We start from the raw sequence: 18,508 nt of genomic DNA, 5'->3' as shown, positions 1-18,508 counted from the left end.
ACCTTCTGAGAGATAACCTTAGATGAACTTGGGCTGGTCAATTGGCTAACACAATCTATAAAATTGAGAGTAATTTACACTTGCCTTCCTTATTGTGTACTTCTCATGCTTCTCCATTTACTAAGCTCAGAAAAACATTCAGGTAAATTTAATTCTGAAATGTCTATTGAACAGAAATCTGGTGAAGGACTCCAAAATAAAAAATAAGCATTTACAGTCAGAATAACATAGCACAAAAGATGTTACAGATCTTACACAGGTCTATGCCATAAACATAGTTGGCAACAGGGATACTCCTGCCTCATACAATTTGACAAAGGCATCTTCTTCAGGGCTTTATAATCCTAAGCTAAATAAAACCCAATCAGAGTCATTGCATTACCCTAGTAAATTCCTAGTCATCCCTCCAAAATTTTCTTAAACATAAGTCCCTTCCCCAGGTGGGAAGAATTATTCTCATCCTCCTCAGTACTCATTTTTTAGCTTGCAGCTCATTGGAATTGTGATATGTAGGGTTTCTGTCCCTTAAGGCAAAGATCATATATGTTTCACCTTAGCAAAACCTACTACTTAAATTTATCACATGAATAAAAGAATGAACAAATGAACTGAAAACAAACTGCTTTGGAAAAATTTCTTCCTATATGCTTTTCACTTTAAGGTACCAAAATATAACATCTTCAACCACCCAAGATATAGAATAGTCGTGAAGAATATAGATTTAATTAAAAAATTTTAAAATTAATAATTTAAGTCTATAAGTGACTAAGTTTTTATTCTTATCTTAAGAAACAGACAGGTTGTGTGATTCAATGGAAGTCAACTGACATTTGCAATATGCACCCAAGAAATCAGCCCTTGTTTAGATGTTCTTATAATTAGTACTTACCCATAGCCAGTGACTCCCTTTGACTGAGTTACCAGTAAGGCCCCAATAGTCATATTCAGAACATTCTCCAGTACTCCAGTCTGTTGAGCAGTGATAATCTGGTGAGCCAAATTCTGTAATTTGTTACTTGATAAATATGAAATCAGTCCAGGGCTCCTTATTGTTGGTGGATCACCAATTTCAATGACTATCACTTTTGAGATAGTTTCCGTAGTGGTTGGTGGTGGGACCCTATATGAGCTCATTTCCATCATGAGAGGTCTACGTTGACCAAATTTGTAATGACTGGCACAAGTCACAGTTGGGCAATTGAGCTTTCTCTTTGCTTTATTATCAGCAATGGCCTTTAAGGTTGCTTCATTGCCAGGCACCTCATGAATAAGTCTGATTTGGTCTTGGCTAACCAGCAAGAAGTCAGTTAGTTTTTCAAGGATGATGATTTCCCAGCCTTTTTCTAGGACTGAAAACATCACAGTGAAAGCCAAATGAATGGAGACCCCTGAGCGTATTTCAATGGGCTCCTGTCCTTGTAGGACAACATACAAGAGGTTATCCAAGATGCTGAAATAGTTAGAACCAATAGACTCATCTAGCAATGAGGAAGTCGATTGAACCAGAATGGGTGGAATGAAACTTTCCCCTATGAAAACATGGGGGCTCTGAAGTTCATGGTAGAATATAGCCAAAAGAAGCTTAGAGGTACTTTTGTTCCCCAATAGAAAAAAACGCAACACTTGGGGAGGCTGATCCACAAAGCAGACCTTGGTGATTTCTCTGGTGGGTAAAATTGAATAGAAAGTAGATACAGGCGCTGAAGTAGAACAGGGAGTGTTGGCATTTACACTACTAAAGGTGTCAACAAAACCACGAGTAACAGATACAACTGGATATAACTTCCTCATTGCCCAAGTGGCAACAGCATTGTCAAGAATTAAGATTGCTTGGTCAGTCTGTTTGCAGATGTAGCCTCGTATCAGGGCTCGGTATGTGCATTTCTGTTCTTCCCTAAATGTACCTATAAAATAAAAGAAAGTAAGTGATATATATAAACCACAATCTCTCAAAGATGATTTGCAATCCACCATTCTTATTATCATCTGTAACCTTATGAAACACTTATTGAACTTTTAAGTGTGCTAGATACTGAGTATGCAAAGAAGTCTGGGTAAAATGTGAAAGGATACATATATTAAATAATAGCTATTAATAACATAAATGTACATGTTACAAAATACATATTATTTAAAGGTAATAATGGACTTTAGCTAAGTGAAAAAAGATTTAAATAAGTCAAATAATTAAGGAAAAGGAATAATCACTCAGGCCTCCATAATGGAAAAAGGATAGGGGAGAAGGAGGTAATAATAATCAAGTCAATGAAAAAGGAGGTACTTTAAGGGGGTTGGAACGGAGAATTTATGGAGGTGTATTAAAATTGAAGAGATATACTGTGAAAGGATGTGAAAGAGTTTGGATGTCAGACTATGTAATTATCTCATTCTCTCTTTTCTCTAAACATGGAGAGTAAAAACAAAATACAAGAAGAAGAAAAGAAGAAAATAGCAATTTGTGGAGTATTGCCATTAAATAGAGCCCAAGTTGAGGATGATTGGGGCTAAACAAGAATTTCGAGAAACAGCATTATCCATTATTCCTACTATTCCTAATCCTCCTGTCTATGAACAGTAAGTAGTTCTTGTTCTGAATCCACAGGGATATTTTAACTTCCAACAAACGGAATTCCATTGATTTAAAATTGATATTCACAAAAGTATCTTGTACTGTTTTCAAGATATTTTAATTTGCCTTTAAGTGAAAGGTCATCAAATTAGCCTCTGGATTGGAACCAAAAAATAAAATTACTACATTTGGGCATGATCTAGCCTCTTCCTATATCCTTCCTTCCATATGATATGCTTAGAAATCTGTGCCAACACGGTCTACAACATCAATAAACTTAATTACCAAAATCTTGCTTTGGGAGTGGACACATGGTTTACTTGTGCCTCAACTATAATAAGAACAATAGTCAAAATTATGAGGAAAATTATAAAATACTTCAAGGTGAATAATAATGAAATTCTAGCATGTCAAAATTTGTTAGATGCAGTGAAAACAGTGTTTTGAAGCAAAGTTATAATGTTAAGTGCTTATACTACAAAAGAAGAACTGTCTAAAAGTAATAACTTAAGGTTCTGCCTTACAAATTTAGAAAACAAGCAAAGCAAATCCATAGTAAATAGAAGAAAGGAAATAATAAATATAACAGCAGAAATCCATGAAATAGAAAAGAGATAAACAAAGAAACAAAAATAGAGAAAGTGAACAAAGCTCAAATATGATTCTTGGAAAATATCAATAAATTGTTTAACCCCTTCACTAGACTGATCAAGATAAAAAGAGCACAAATTATCAGTTTCAGAGATAAAAGGATTATATTACAGATCCTACAGACAAAAGTTAAGAGACTACTACAAACAACCTCATGCTAACAAATTCAACAATTTAGCTGAAATAGACAAATAGAAAACAGACATAGGATAAAACAGAAAATTCAAATTGTTCTAACTCTCTTAAAGAGAGAGAATCACTAAATTGAATACTAAGTTATTAATCTAAATAGATATTTAATTATCAAACATAAAATAAGGGTTATTTTTACATAATATGTTTTCTCTCTATGGTCATATAATATGGAAACACTAATGTTAAATCAAGAATTGTTTTCAAGGGGCGCCTGGGTGGCTCACATGGTTAAGCATCTGCCTTTGGCTCAGGTCATGATCCCAGAGTCCTGGGATCGAGTCCCGCATCGGGCTCCCTGCTCCTTGGGAGCCTGCTTCTCCCTCTGCCTCTCTCTCTCTCTCTCATGAATAAATAAATAAAATCTTTAAAAATATATATATATATTTAAAAAAAAAAAGAATTGTTTTCAAAAGCATGGAACCAGTATGAAGGGAATTAATTCCATAATCTTAACGGACATGTGCTCTGAGATTCTGATACAAGTCTCTACTACAGATATATCCTTTTGAAATGAGATAGTTAGGTGGCCTTCTCGCATAAAAAAACCCTGACTCACACTACTTCCCCTTTTCTAAACTTTACCTCTCACTCTCCCTTCTTTTAACACATTTTTTTTTCCAGCCATGTGGATGTCATGTTGATTAATTGTTCACATTCCATCCAGTTTTATAGATTTCTGATTTTGTTTCTCCTGCTTCTGATTCAGGAGACACAATGTCTTTTAAAGTGATCTGTAGGGGTGCCTGGGTGGCTCAGTGGTTAAGCATCTGCCTTCGGTTCAGGTCATGATCCCAGGGTCCTGGGATCAAGCCCTGCATCAAGCCCTGCATCCGGCTCCCTGCTCAGCAGGGAGCCTGCTTCTCCCTCTCCCACTCCCCCTGCTTGTGTTCCCTCTCTCACTGTGTCTCTCTCTGTCAAATAAATAAAATCTTAAAAATAAATAAATAAATAAATAATAAAGTGATCTCTATAGACTGCTACATTTTTGGAACTGTCCCTAAATAAAATAAGCACTCTCTTAGTTGATACGATTTTCAACCACTCTGCTATTAACTATATGTAGTTTGATAAATTACATAGAATTTGTAGGTATTGGTGCCCTTAAGGGGTTATTTTTCAAGGCCAGGGACCATATCTTCTATTTAAACTACCACACGGTTTAACACCCTACCTCAAACACAGTAGATACTTCTTAATATGTATTAGTTGATTGATGTGTAATGTCCTTTTCAAAACTCTTATTTTTTAAAATAATTTTTGAAAGATTTTATTTATTTATTTGACAGAGAGAGAGAGAGCAGATAAGCAGGGGGGAGCTGCAGAGGGAGAGGGAGAAGCAGGGTTCCTGACGTGGGACTCGATCCCAGGACCCTGGAATCACGACCTGAGCTGAAGGCAGATGCTTAACTGACTGAGCCACCTATGCACCCTAAAATAATTTTTATCTATTCTTGCTAGGTATCTAGTTATAAGATTATTGTTCTATAGCTTGAATACATTTTAAATCAACTTCTGCACAGAATATACTACAAAAAGTTATTATGAGATTTGCCCCTGAATTGACTCTAATACATGATAAAGTTCAATACTTTGAGAAATCCATCTATTTTATGTGAAACCATAAGATTGAAATTATGGCTGATTATATTTATAAGAATTTTCTTATGTCCCTAAATCACATATTGATTTGTCTGTAAAAGGATTCTGTTGTGACAAAGCATTTTTTTCTTGACTAATTCATTAAATAAATACACATGTAGAAACATGAGTTTTTATTTATTTCTATTCCTGATGGCGGGTGCCTTCCAAAGCTAAAATAACAGAAGTAGATGATGTATAATGTGATTCAAATATTCTTTTAGAGTAATATGACATAGGAGCTATACTAGTAGAATGCACATCTTCAAAGTAGTCCAGTATAGAGTTCTTGTCATTCATTCATTTATTCTTATATGTGACTCCCTGAAACTAGTCCACCAAGAAAGCTGACCCCCAAGCCACTCTACCTGCAGGATCCAAAGCTCCCTATTTAGCAGTGACATTGGATGGAGCAGAATATGACTAACAAACGAGGTTGGAGGCAGGATCTTAAGAGGAAGAATAGAATGAGGGAGGAAAGAAGAGTTTGTATAAGAAAGGGTCAGAGAAAGTTTGAATGAGCAAGTTCAAGAAAGGCACAACCTATGTTAACTGCCTGTGTTGCAAAGTATATGTATATCCTGGGGGGTCCAGGACTCAGGCCCATGACAAGCACAGGAATAAGGTGATAGAATAGAAGTCACTGTCAAATCTTCATAACCGGTCGGAATTTTTTATGAGTTAGATTATGAACCCTAGAACCAGGCAAGAAGTGCAATAAGCATTTACTGAATACCTTGTGCATGCTTAACCTGTTAACAGGAAGAAGATTTTGTTACTGTGTCACCTCTCTCTTCACTGTTAGGAGTGAGTTGCCTTTTTGTTATTATTAAGCACTATGAGGTGAGAAAGATTAAATGCCAGACACATACGGCTACTCACACATGCAGGAATTATTTGCTTATTTAAACTTAATTACCTTTCTTATTCAGAGTAACTAGTGCAATGCCAATGACACACATTGTCTCTATTCCTAATGTATTCCTTAACTGTGTTTTGAAGCTCTGTGTGTGAACATTTTACTATAAAAGGAACACTTGCTTTCTGATGTCTGAGACATTTGGTTGGAGACTTACCACTCTGACCTTCATGAAGTCAATAATTTGTATCTCCTAAGTCAAGTAAAAAAAAGTTTCATGAAATTTTGGTTATTATAAAATATTATCCCCATGCCTTCCTCCCCATACCCCCATAAAATGGAAGACATACCCATTTGATCCAATGTAAGTATAAAGAATATTTAAATTACTTCTTTGTTTCAGGTCTTCTTGACAAAATATAAAACAAACAAAACACCCTTCCTCCAAAATCATATGCCCTACAATTCTCGCTATCCTAGGAATAACACTGTAAAAAATGTGTAATAAATAACATACTCATTATATTTTTAGGCTGTCCCACTTATGAGTGTTTCTCTGGCCCACATGTCTCAGAAGTCAAAGCTGAAGTTTCTTTGGCAGTAGTATGAGAATGATGATTGGGATGTGATTGTTCCCACCTCTTTATAAAACAGATAAAACTGCGTACAAGTAACCGACTGGGAAAAGAAATTACATGGTGTATATGTCATTATAGTTAACTAGAAAGTCCTTCTTTGTAAACAAAGTTAAAACACAGAAAACCAAAACCAAAACCAAAATAATTCCACTAAACCAATATACAGTCATCTGATAGTGCAGGCTTACTTCTAGCAAGAATTTCTACCTTAGAGTTTTGACAATAAGGATTCTATACAAAGGAAGTGCTCTGTGGGAGCTGAAAAGTAGGTTCTTTTAAAATTAATACTTAATTTTATTGAAGGACTTTGGTCTGGCACTCAAGATGAGATTGTGAAAAGCAGCTAGAGCATAACTATGATAATTCAGAGCCTTATAACATGTACTAGGAAACAAAATTCAGATTGTTTTGTTTAGACACTAGCTAAAATTCTGCAGATGAGAGAGAATCCATAAAAAGGGAGAGACTGGTGTTAGAGGAAGTGGGTGAATAAGAGTAAACTCCTTGAGAGGCTAACGGAGAACAGGGTCCAGAGCTTTTAAAAATGGGTGGGATATGGTAGGTCAAAAGACTCCATGGGTCTCCTGGAGCAGGAAGGAGAACAGAAAGTGTTTGTGCAGCTTGAGGTGAGAGGCAGACTGAAGGCAGTCATCTGCTGGGACATGCTGAGGCAAAACAAGGGAATCAATTGGAAGTCAGGGGTGAGGATGTGTGTTGGGGGCTGGGATGCAGGGAGAGAGGTTGGGTGGAATATTTATAGATGGAGAAAATAATGGGAAACTCTCATTTTGCAAGGGGAGTGAACCGAGTCGTTCTGGATTTTAGTGCTTATACGATGTTGGGGAACCATTCTGTAAAAGTAAATACAAAACTATGAATTCAAAATGAGTATTAGTTAAAAATGAGAAAAAAAGTCACAACAGTTATAAATGTAAACCTCATAAATACCATAAACATGATAAAATCTAGGGGAAATTAATATTATTAACTTTTTCCTATTTTTTGTTGCACGCTTTTGTGTTGCTTTTTTATATGACAACACTGTTGTAATATTTTCTTCAGGGGGATAGAAAAGTAATTCAGTCTTGCCTTTAACCTGGATGACTGACATTTATTTTCTATCACTGGTAGTTTAGAAAAGTTCCTTTTAGCTTCACAATTCATGATTGGTATCGTATAAATCTTCAGAACTATCAAATGTGGAAATTCCTTAAAAAGTTTTCCTCATGTGTGAGGTGTAATATTTGAATAACTTTTTATAGAGTAACTTCTGGGGCCTAGTCAACTCAAAAACCTACTTCTCCTCCGCCTCTCACTTTCTTCTCATGCCTTAGGATACATTCATAACACATGAGACCTAGGGTCTGGCTCCTGTGTGTCACAGCATGGGTAAGGTGACATAAATGGCTAGTAGGAACTTTATATAGAAGTGATTTTTAACCACAGAAACCACACCCTCTTAAACCCATACCAAATGTGTGTCCAGTTCAACTCCCCCTTAGCTAGATCTTAAAAATCCTGTGTCCACTGTTACCTACCCCCACAGTGCTTATGATGAAGGAAAATTCAGAGCAAGAAGAGAGTGTTATCTTAAATTTTGGTTAAAATGTCTCCAATTTGCAAATTTTACAAAAACATAGGGCCATGTAAACACATTGCTGGCATTCCTTCTGGAATCTTGGAAGTGGCCCGTGTAAGTGAGGACCCTGAAACCTCAACTCCATCACCTTCACAATAAGTCAGCCTGGGTTGCAGAGAGCAGATGGGCAAATGCTTTGGGTATGCCTAGTAAGATGTCATGGTAAGACAGGGTGGCTGTGTTCACTGAAGGTTAGGCTTTTGCCTGTGACTGAGATGATGGGGCAGAGGGTCACAGGTACTAAAGATATTTTCAAAGAACCAATTGTAATGAAGCATAGCACATCTCAGCTGCAAAAAGAGGGAAATGATGCAAGGGGTGTGTGTGTATATATATATATATATATATATTTTAAGTATATATTTTTAAAAAGGGCACGTGGCTATAGATTTAATGTCACAAGGAAAGGGCTCTTGACTGAGTTGGAAAGACATGAGTCATGGTCTTCAAGTAGGATACTTGAGTTCATGATTTTGAAAGTTGGTGGTGATGACAATTTCAGTGCTATGACTGTGTCAGTGAGTAATAAGGTAGAATGGAGAAAAATCATACTCGAAAAAAAATAACAATAACAACTTTTATGGAAGACTTTCTCTGTACCAGGTATTCTAGAGAAGCCTTGAAGATGAGTTGAGCAGTAAGAGACTGAATATACAATATACAGACAGTAGCCAGACCATATATGAAAATAGAACTCTGAACCACAGTCTGCAGTGACTAGGCCGAGAAACCAGTCCATTATGAGCACAAGCAGTCCAGGAAAGTCACATTTCTATCCGCATCAACTAGTCCAGGATGACCAAACAATAATCCTCAAAACAATCAGCCCCAAATAGCTGGCACCTGATTAATAATGGTCAACTTCCCCAACTTCCTTCCCCATGTCCAGCTTAGGACCAAATGAAGAAAGCCACGTACATGTCTAATCAATCACATAGGATGTCCCATTTCTAATGAGCCCACCTCCAGCTTTCCCATAACAACGACAGCTTCCAATCAGGGTATGCCTGAACTCTTTCCTTTTTTCCACCAGAAAGCTTTCTCACTCTCTCTGCCTTTGAGCCTCTGCCAAAAGCAAGTGATGGTGGCTAACTCGCTTGCTATAGCCAACTCAGAATAAATAGCCTTTGCTTGTTCTTATTTGGGTAGTCTTTATTTCCAGAGCAGTCAAGGTTTCAGATGAATTATTTACCTGGAAAAGAGTGATGGCAGAGTTAGAATGGAGAAGGAAACCGTGAATTAGTTTCGATGGCTTTCAGGGAGTGAAAAGTAGTGCCTACTATGTCAACGTAAGACACGTCAAGTAGAGAGAGCAGCGAGTGAGCCTAACAACATCAGCCTCAGAGAAGCAGGGGCTTTTACTTAAGGGATATGACATAGAGCATGTGAAGAACATCGAAACATGGAAGAACCTCAAGGTTTAAGGGTGTGACAATAGATAGGCTTGAGGTAAAAGGGTTCCAGAACACTCTATGAAAATAGACAGCAGGGACGCCTGGGTGGCTCAGTCGTTAAGCGTCTGCCTTCGGCTCAGGTCATGATCCCAGGGTCCTGGGATCGAGTCCCGCATCGGGCTCCCTGCTCAGCAAGAGCCTGCTTCTCCCTCTCCCGCTCCCCCTGCTTGTGTTCCCTCTCTCACTGTCTCTCTGTCAAATAAAATCTTTAAAAAAAAAAAAATAGACAGCAGTTTGCTGATTCTAATTTAAGAGTTCCACACAGCCCCAGGAGCAAGATTTGGAGAAAGAGAGTCAAAGGTTGGGTGAGCCCATGAATGACCAGGGAAGAGATGTGTATTCTGGAGATGTAGATGGTGGACTTGTGGTGGTGATTGCAGCAAGCAGGAATGCTAAGCAAAATATGCTATACCCTTATACTCTCTAATGTGGTGTGGAAGCTGGACACTATCAGAGGAGTCCTATGGATTTCACAGCTTATCAGTGGGCGGGGGAGGGGCCTCTGGATACTGCTTAGATTGGTCTTAGGTGGCCAGATGGGGACCATCCCATGGTTGTTGCAACTGATATAAAATAGTTGCTCAGGAGAGCTTCAGGTATAAAAATATCTGACAGCAAGTCCACAGATTAATGGAAGTGGTATCTGGAAGGCGGACAGGATGGGATAGGGACTAGAATAGCAGAGGAAGACTTACTTTACTACAAAGATGCCCTCAAGCCATCAGATTGGTGGTCCTTCCTTCCTTCCTTCCCTATTTCTCTCCTTCCTTCTTTCTTCCTCCTTCCCTAACCTCCTTTACCTAAAACTTCCTCATGGCAAGTTTAATTATCCCTAGTTCATAGGTAGAAAAACTGATTCACAATTTTGACTCACACCATTACTTAGTAATAATAATGAGGAAAAGGGGGAAGAGAAAAGCAACATAATCCAAATAACTTCACTTTGGCTTGTATTTAGATGCAAGGTCAGCTGTGACGAGTAATACTGGCCGAGAAGTACCATGATCATCAGGAGTTGTCTCTACAAAGTCTACTGAAAGCAATTCAGGGAGAGGTTTTGGGTCATTTATCATTATTTGTCAAATCACATATTTGGTGAGAGTCCATTTGCTTTTTTATATTGCCACTTGGCCTTTTTAGTATTTTAGCATACGATCCCAGAAGTCTAAACACACAGCCACAAATTTAGCAAAGGCACCAATCTAAAGATTATCAGCAAGTAACATTGATTATTCAGTTTTATAGCCAAACTTGGAGTCCTGGTGCTCATAAATAAGAAATTTTATTTTCATTTATTTTATTTTATTTATTAGCACTGACTAAGAGACAGGGTGGTTTATCAATATCTTTCCATCCACTTTCCTATGTCATCTCCAGAGTAAATCAATTCTAGTATTTTCATTTTGATGGGAGGCAAAAATCCAGCCCATGTAAGCAATGCATTAGGGTTCCAGAGCTGCTAAATAGGCATGGTTTTTGCTTGTGCAAGAGAATACACGCTGCTTAAGAGAGGGGTGTGCACACGGCCAACAGACATCATCGTTGACTGTCCTGGCCACAGCTGGCAAAAGCCCACGGTGACAGTCTAGTGTCCCCTCAAAATAGTGTTCCATCTTTTCTTCCTCGGAATTTCTTTCCCTCTTGCTTCTCTTGGTTGGGGAAGGTTTCGTTTTGCGTAATGATTATCTTTCTCACTTGTTTCTGTCTTTTCTTTTCCCCCTTCTCCAAATGGCCTTATCTGCCAGTCACGATTTTTGTGGTCTGCAATTCTGATCACTTTTAAATGAAACCCATGCTGGCTTTGGTAATCATAATGTCATTTACAATTTACCACTAAACACATTTATTCAGTTAGTAGCACACTGGAGAAAGAGAACTCCATATGAACTCACCGTGAAAGGCCTAATCTGATTATTTCCTCATGAAAATCCAGGCAGGGGTGCTTGTAAGAGGGGCTGAGAGGAGAAGGGAAAAAAAAAAAAAAAACAAGGTCTGGCCACAGCTGACTTTCATAATCAATGTGAAGAGATAAGTGACACAGCCTGTCAGGGCCGGCCGCCCAGTCACCCCAGGGCATTCTTCTCAAACAGGCAAGAGTGGACAGGACTTCATACATGCTGAGTGACCAGTGAGTATTGGCTTGGCATCTGCTATTGCATTCAAGATGGACAAGCACAGTGATAAAGTCCAGAAGCTCTTCTCTAAGTGGGGGAAATGAGATTAAGCAGGTTGTATTTGTGTGTGCATGTGTGCACATGAACACTTGTTTTGTGTATACGTTAACGTCCTAGACTATCCTAGACACACAATATGCCCCATCCACCTTTCCCTCAACTGGAAACCACAGACCTAAAAGCCAAGAAAGGAAGTGAGTTAGGCATGTCTGGTGAAGGAGGAGAAAAAGGAGAAGGTATGTATGCGTGTGAGTGTGTGTATGTATACTCAGGTTGCTTCCAGGGTTCTAACAAATATTAACTTTGTGTCAATATTTGTCCTTCCTGTCATGAAATGAGGATTTTCCACCTCATTTCACATTTGAAAAGAAAATATGCCAAAGGGGTTGTCTTTGCTAGGGAAAAAAATTAAAAGAAAAGGAAAAAAAAAAAAAGAAACAACTTCTATCCTTTATTTAGAAAAATGCGTCAGAAGGAAAGAAAAAAAGTATTTTTAAAATAAATGTTTTGACTCAAAGGCACATAGAATCCTTCCATCTTCCCCTTTCAACAAAAGGGAAAAATTTATATGTTTAAAATTGAATGAACTACATCAACATTAATGATTTTTTTCCTCGAGGTTAACATCACCATTTCCCTCAATAATTTTTTTAGCCATTTTGTGATAGATTTCCCAATTCATGGTACAGTAAAGTATAGGAGATTTTGACAAAAACAAAATATATAATCATTCTCTTATTTTCATGAAATGAAAAGAAATCATTTACAATTCTTTTCTGTCAAACAACATTTACACCTCATTATTTCTAATTTAACAAATATAAATGGCCACAGATCAAATAAAGTGTAGACAGGCTGAATTTATCCCCATTTATAGATGTTGTTGTAGACCCTCAGGCTATGAAGAGTGAGACTCCAAAATCTCAAAGCTGTGTTCCTAAATACACAAAGAGAGTAACTGAAATCTTGGAAAGAAATATTAAAGAAAACATTTTGGTCTAATAGACAAAACTGTTCACTTCTTTAGAATGAAGAATTCTAGCTAAGAGGTTTTTTTTTTGTAAATTTCAGAAATAATGATTGTGTGTTATATCTGTAAGGTAAATTGAGAATGATGGTCTTAGGCATCATAGATTCAGTATGGTTGACTGAAAACACAGGCTTGCTAACTTAGAGTCTAGAATTAGAGGTCTGTAAATTCTGTTGAGTGACCACAATATGGAAGTACTAGTCATTATAAAGGAGATAAGATAGATATGCTTATACATACACTCACATACACAGATGGCATTATAAGACAATGTAATTTGGGAAATTTAAAGTTCATTAAATTGAAAAATTAATGTATTCAAAGTTCAGCACTGGGAGCTTCAAAATTAAGGTATTTCCAGGTTGGCTTTCATAATTCGTTGACGAGTGGTGCTTAGGAACGTAGTCTCCTCTGGCATCATTCTTTCTGAGAAAGACAGCACTCTTAGAGCTGGTGACTGGTGTGGTGCAGTGGCTTCCAATGCGTAGGAGTCATAAGGGGGTGGAAAAGAGAAGTCCCAAGTGTGGAGAGAGCGGTACCAGACTGAAGATACTGCACAGGAGCAGGAAGCTGCTAGATGAGAAATATTCACCTCTTAAGGCATACGTAACGGGCAGATTGGATCTCAGGGGCTCTAGACTCTAGGATTTGCCACAATTTCATGAGCAATCTCACCAAAGTCCTTGAACTTGGGTCTATTTTCAATGGGAATACATTTCCAACTTAATCTGAGAAAAATGGAACACTATATAAAACCAACCACTCCATGAAGCAAGATGTCTGTAAGGCCTTCTGTGAATGGTCTTTCTGTCTTTACTAAGTTCTCCTGATGAGTATTTCCAAATATTTGTTTCCTTTTTATAGAAGTGTTAACTTTGAGGGGAAAAAATGATCAGGAGATGAAAGTGATAAAATGACAATGAAGATGAGGGAAGAGTATCAGATATGTATCAAATAGACCCTTCTTCTGAATCTATTTTTGTTTCTTTTTTTTAATAAAGAAAACACCGATTTTTATTGATAAAGTCCATGTAAACAAATTCCAGGAGACCATTTGTATTCTTTTACTATGTTGAAATGCCATCTAGATTTTGCTTAAAATAAGTGGCTTAGAAAATGTTTCTGTATTTTTGTTATTTTATTGCATTATGATTTGCCCTGCAAACACCAATGAGTATGGTCTCAATTATGACTTTTATTCTTTGACTACTACATTGAAAACAGCCAAAGCAAATGCAAGTTCAGGAAGTACAGCTTGGCAGGTAAGAGATCAGGTTTTCTAGCCAGAGAGATTTGCATTGCACTTTCTAGCTGCAAAACCATGGGCAAGTTACTTATCCTGTCTCTGACCCAGTTAACTCATTTGTAAAATGACTGAAAATAGCACCCAACCCACAAGCTGATAGACAGGATTAAATGAAGTGATGTATGCGCAGAGTCGGGAACAAACATGTGCTACTAAATATAAGTTCTACATTAGCCATAATCAAAAGAGGAGTATTTTTTAAGGTACTTCCCACTCCCCTTTTGCCTTTTTTTGGCACTACCCTCATCTCAAATTAATAACATCCGTCTTGTAGTTTGAAACAGCACTTGTAAGTGTTGCAAGCATTCATAATGAACAATGTTGAAAGAGACAAGTTACAGGTGAAGAAAATGCTACGATGGAGACATATTATCTATGATTTTAGAAAATATGTGCAAGAAAGAAATACACACACACACACATATACACACATACATACACACACACACATCTACAAGCAGGATGTGTATTTTTTCCACCAATTAAAAAATCAATAAAAACTTGCGAAATTCAAGATGGTTTCAACCCTTTCATCTAATCTTAACTTTCCCCTTCATTCCTTTGGTAATACTCTCCACCCCACTCCCCCTTTCTTTCCACCCTCGGATTTCCTTTTTGCTAGCAAACCTTGCCTGCCATCTTTGACCACAGCGATGTTCATGGGTTAGATTAAAGGCAGGGGCAGCCAACAGCCTTCTTTACAAATACAATCTGAGCACGCTCTTTCCCCAGAATGATAAACTTATCACCTCTCCAGCCCTCAGTGTGAAGCTGCAGCAGTAATTCTGTCAGACGCCAAAACTAAAATGAATGTGACTGTGCCGTGCCCAGCTCTGAGCTGTGGCTGTAATGAGATTTGAATGGGAAGCTCCGGACACAATAAATCTGCGCCATATGTGACCATTTCCTGTGTCAGTTCCTTTCTCATAACCAGTGGAGACTTTTTTTTTCCCTCTCGTGACCCCACACCATGACTCTGAAATCTTTCATGGCTGCTTATGGGCCTCAGGCTTTTTACAGCAGTTGTATAAATAAATGAATTTGACAGCAAACATCATAACAGTTAGCAGTAATGGGTGTCGCCACAAGTGTCTACTACTCGCTGGAGAAATGGCAGAGGAAACAGCTTGTTTTGTTACCTACACAAAAGTAGTTTCGTTTGACAAGCGGTGAAAGAATTAGTCAAATAAACTTGAAATCCACTAGGACTGTTTTTGCCAACTCTCCCCGCCAGTGACATGTTCCCAGCTCCTCAATGCCCATGACTCATAAGAGATAAATTTCCCTCTTTTATTCTGAGATAAAGATCCGGGCTGGGAATACAAAACCTTTGCCTGATATTTTATATTCATCATCTTTGCAAGGCAACAGTGGCATGTAGGGGAACTCAGGGCAAAGAGTTTCCAGAGGCACTTGTGGCAGAAAGGCCAAGGAACGCAAACCCGGGGGAAGGGGGAGGTTGGTGGCAATGATGACCCACCCCACTGACGACCTGTGGAAAGCAAACTGAAGCTTATGAGGGCTCCCTTCTCTTTCACGTTGCCTTTATTCAAGAAAGGAAACTCTCCACGTCAGGCAGTTGCTGAAAGAAAGGGAGTTAGCATTTTCCCTGGATCTCCACACTCCCAGCAACATAAGAGCTGTTGTCTATATTGGGGGAATTTGTGGTCAATTTAGATGAGCACAAAAAAGCATAGATTTTGCTCAGTTACATGGATTGGTTGTTTATAAGTCCTTAACTTTTTCTGCTGCTCCTATTGCAATATCAGTAACAACCCCCTTATTCCTGCTGTGAAAAAGATGTTATAGCTCAGTGGTTATTCCCGTGGACTCTGGTCCAAATTGCCTAGATTCAAATCCTAGCTCTGATGCTTACTCTCTGTGTGATTTTAAGCAAGTAACTTATCTTCACTGAGCCTCAGTTTCCACTTTTGCAAAGTGGGAAGAAAAATGGTACAGTGTCAAGCTCGTAAGGTGGCTGCAAAATTAAGTGTATTCTAAAGGGCTCGAAACATAAATGATAAATGAAGACATTATGTTAAGTGAAATAAGTCAGTCTAAAAAAATAAATGATAGTACTTAAATGAGGTGTTTACAAGACTCAAACTCGTAGAAGCAGAGAATAGAATGATGCTTGCCAGAGGCTAGAGGAGAAGGGGAAAAAAGGCTCAAAGAGTGGCTAGGACTTAATAAGTATTGTTGTTGTCATTATTGTTATTATTCCAAACAAAGAAACTTGGATAATAGTCTGTTTAAAAACACTAGAGCTCTTCTCTAGGATACCTTGATATTGGCAGCTGATCTGGGAAATAAAATTTAAAACCTGTGTGGGGAAACCATAATAGCACTTTCATTGAAGTCAATTACATTTAATGACAAGATACAGGACATCATCAATAAAAATATCATCTGGACCTTGAAAATATTTTTTTAGCTGTAGGTTATTTTCACTCTTTTGAAAGTAGTACTCTTTGTCATGGTCAAATAAACGTTGCCTCTGGAATCTTCTCATACTCAAAAGAAGTATCACTGTTTGGGGAAATAAAAGTTGAGAGCTATCCCCAACTAACAGATCTTGGAGTCTATGTTCTGCTCTCTGTTTTTATCTCTTTAAAATTTAATTATCAAAGTGGCTCACTAAAGTGTTCTACTTGGGCGATAAAATGCAAGAAAGCACCTGAACATTTTTGAAGGTATAGATTATAATCAATGTAATAGAGATATTTCAATTTATAGAGTCTACTACCTACACAATAAATTCCTAATGTCTTTGTTTTAACTGGCTGACAAATCCCCTTAAGTATACATTTCTCTATATCTAGTCAACTATTTCTGTGGACAAAGTAAGAAACGTGAATGAATTGAACTGTGTAAAACTAAATGAACTCTTTAAGTTCTACTCTTAGAGCAGTACCTAAAAATGGAAAGAAGTTTATCAACCAAAGCCAAGGAACCATTTGACTTTATAAAACAGTGACAAACCAGGAGGGGGCAAAATGGGGTTGGTTGTGATTTGGGAGGATGGGTTTTGCTAGAAAACCAAATACATAAAGTGACATCATCCTGTGGTAAAACAGGCTTAAGGGAGATGCCATGTTTAGTAAAATAAACTGAAAACCCCATCTCATCATTCTCCCTGTGTACAGGCTACAATGCTACATCTAGGAAATGTCCCCAAAATTGGTCTGTGAGAAAATAACTTTGTGCCCTAGGAACTTCACCGTTGAGGAATGTCATCTGACAAAACACCTCCCTCACTGCGTCCAAATCCTTTCCCAAGATCTGCTCCTAGGATGCATATCCTGATTCACTGTGGAAGCAGCAAAGTGAAGATTTCATGCAATGGATGACTCCAGCTATTCACACCCAACATGGGACCAATGCTGAATAAACACAGAGCCCAGCAGTGTCCTTTTTGATTGACTGGTCACTCCTACTGCCTCTTAAATAGCAAAGGAACACTGCCACCTTATAAAGTTTGTTTTGCTGAATTAAAGAGAAAACTGGGGGAGCAGAGAAATTCTAAAAGAGCAGTAGCTTCATCAAGCATTGTGGAGCTATGGAAATAACCGTTCAGCTCTTTCTTCATCATTTTCTGGTTATGTGTGTGAACACCTCTACAGGTTAGGCTTATCTCAGGAAGTGAAAGGCTTGTACCTCCCCATTCTCTTATGGTTGAGTAGAATCATTAGTTAGTCATCAGTTATTGAGCAGAGGTAACAAGTGTCTCTTTGCAGCCATACAAGTTAATTGAGTTGGCAAAATATAAGCCATAGGCCAAATCCAGCCCACTGGCTGCTGTAAATAAAGTTTTATCAAAACACAGCCCATATTCATTTGTTTACATAGTATAAACTATTGTAAACTCCACATTTGCACTGCAATAGCAGAGTTGAGTAATTGTGACAGAAACTCTATGGACTTGAAGTTGAAGTTGGAAATATTTACTGTCCGGCCCTTTATAGAAAATGTTTGCCAACCCTGCTCTAAGAGTTCTAAGTTTGTTTCTGAGGCAGTGAGCAGAAAAGTACAAGATGGAGGCTTATTTCTCAAGCCTGGGTTCCTGCCAGAGACAGACAAGAGTAAGCAAAAAATAGACCTTTGCTGTTTTAAGCTCTTGAGATTTGCAAGTTGTGCGTTATGACATGTTAACCTAGCCTACTCTGACGGGTATGGCATCTTTACTATTCTCATGTGTATCTTTCTCGGCACATACATAATATATCCTGCTTTAGGGAAGAGAACAAAAAGCATAAGAGGACTTTATTTTTCTTTCTTTCTTTCTTTCTTTCTTTCTTTCTTTCCTTCTCTTTCTTTCTTTCTTTCTTTCTTTCTTTCTTTCTTTCTTTCTTTCT

The 18,508-nt window shown here is 37.9% G+C and overlaps 1 protein-coding gene across 1 annotated transcript in view; it reads right to left on the bottom strand.

The window, feature by feature from the left end:
- The window catches only part of PKHD1 (PKHD1 ciliary IPT domain containing fibrocystin/polyductin), a 451,815-nt gene that overhangs the window by 46,302 nt on the left and 387,005 nt on the right, over positions 1-18,508 (bottom strand). The window contains exon 60 of the mRNA XM_021691934.1: positions 890-1,904. Within this exon, the coding sequence (XP_021547609.1) occupies positions 890-1,904 (1,015 nt within the window). The remainder of the gene's footprint in view (positions 1-889; positions 1,905-18,508) is intronic.

This window comes from Neomonachus schauinslandi, chromosome 8, assembly GCF_002201575.2.
Source record: "Neomonachus schauinslandi chromosome 8, ASM220157v2, whole genome shotgun sequence".
NCBI classification, from domain to species: Eukaryota; Metazoa; Chordata; class Mammalia; order Carnivora; family Phocidae; genus Neomonachus; species Neomonachus schauinslandi.
This window is presented reverse-complemented; position numbering and strand designations above follow the sequence as displayed.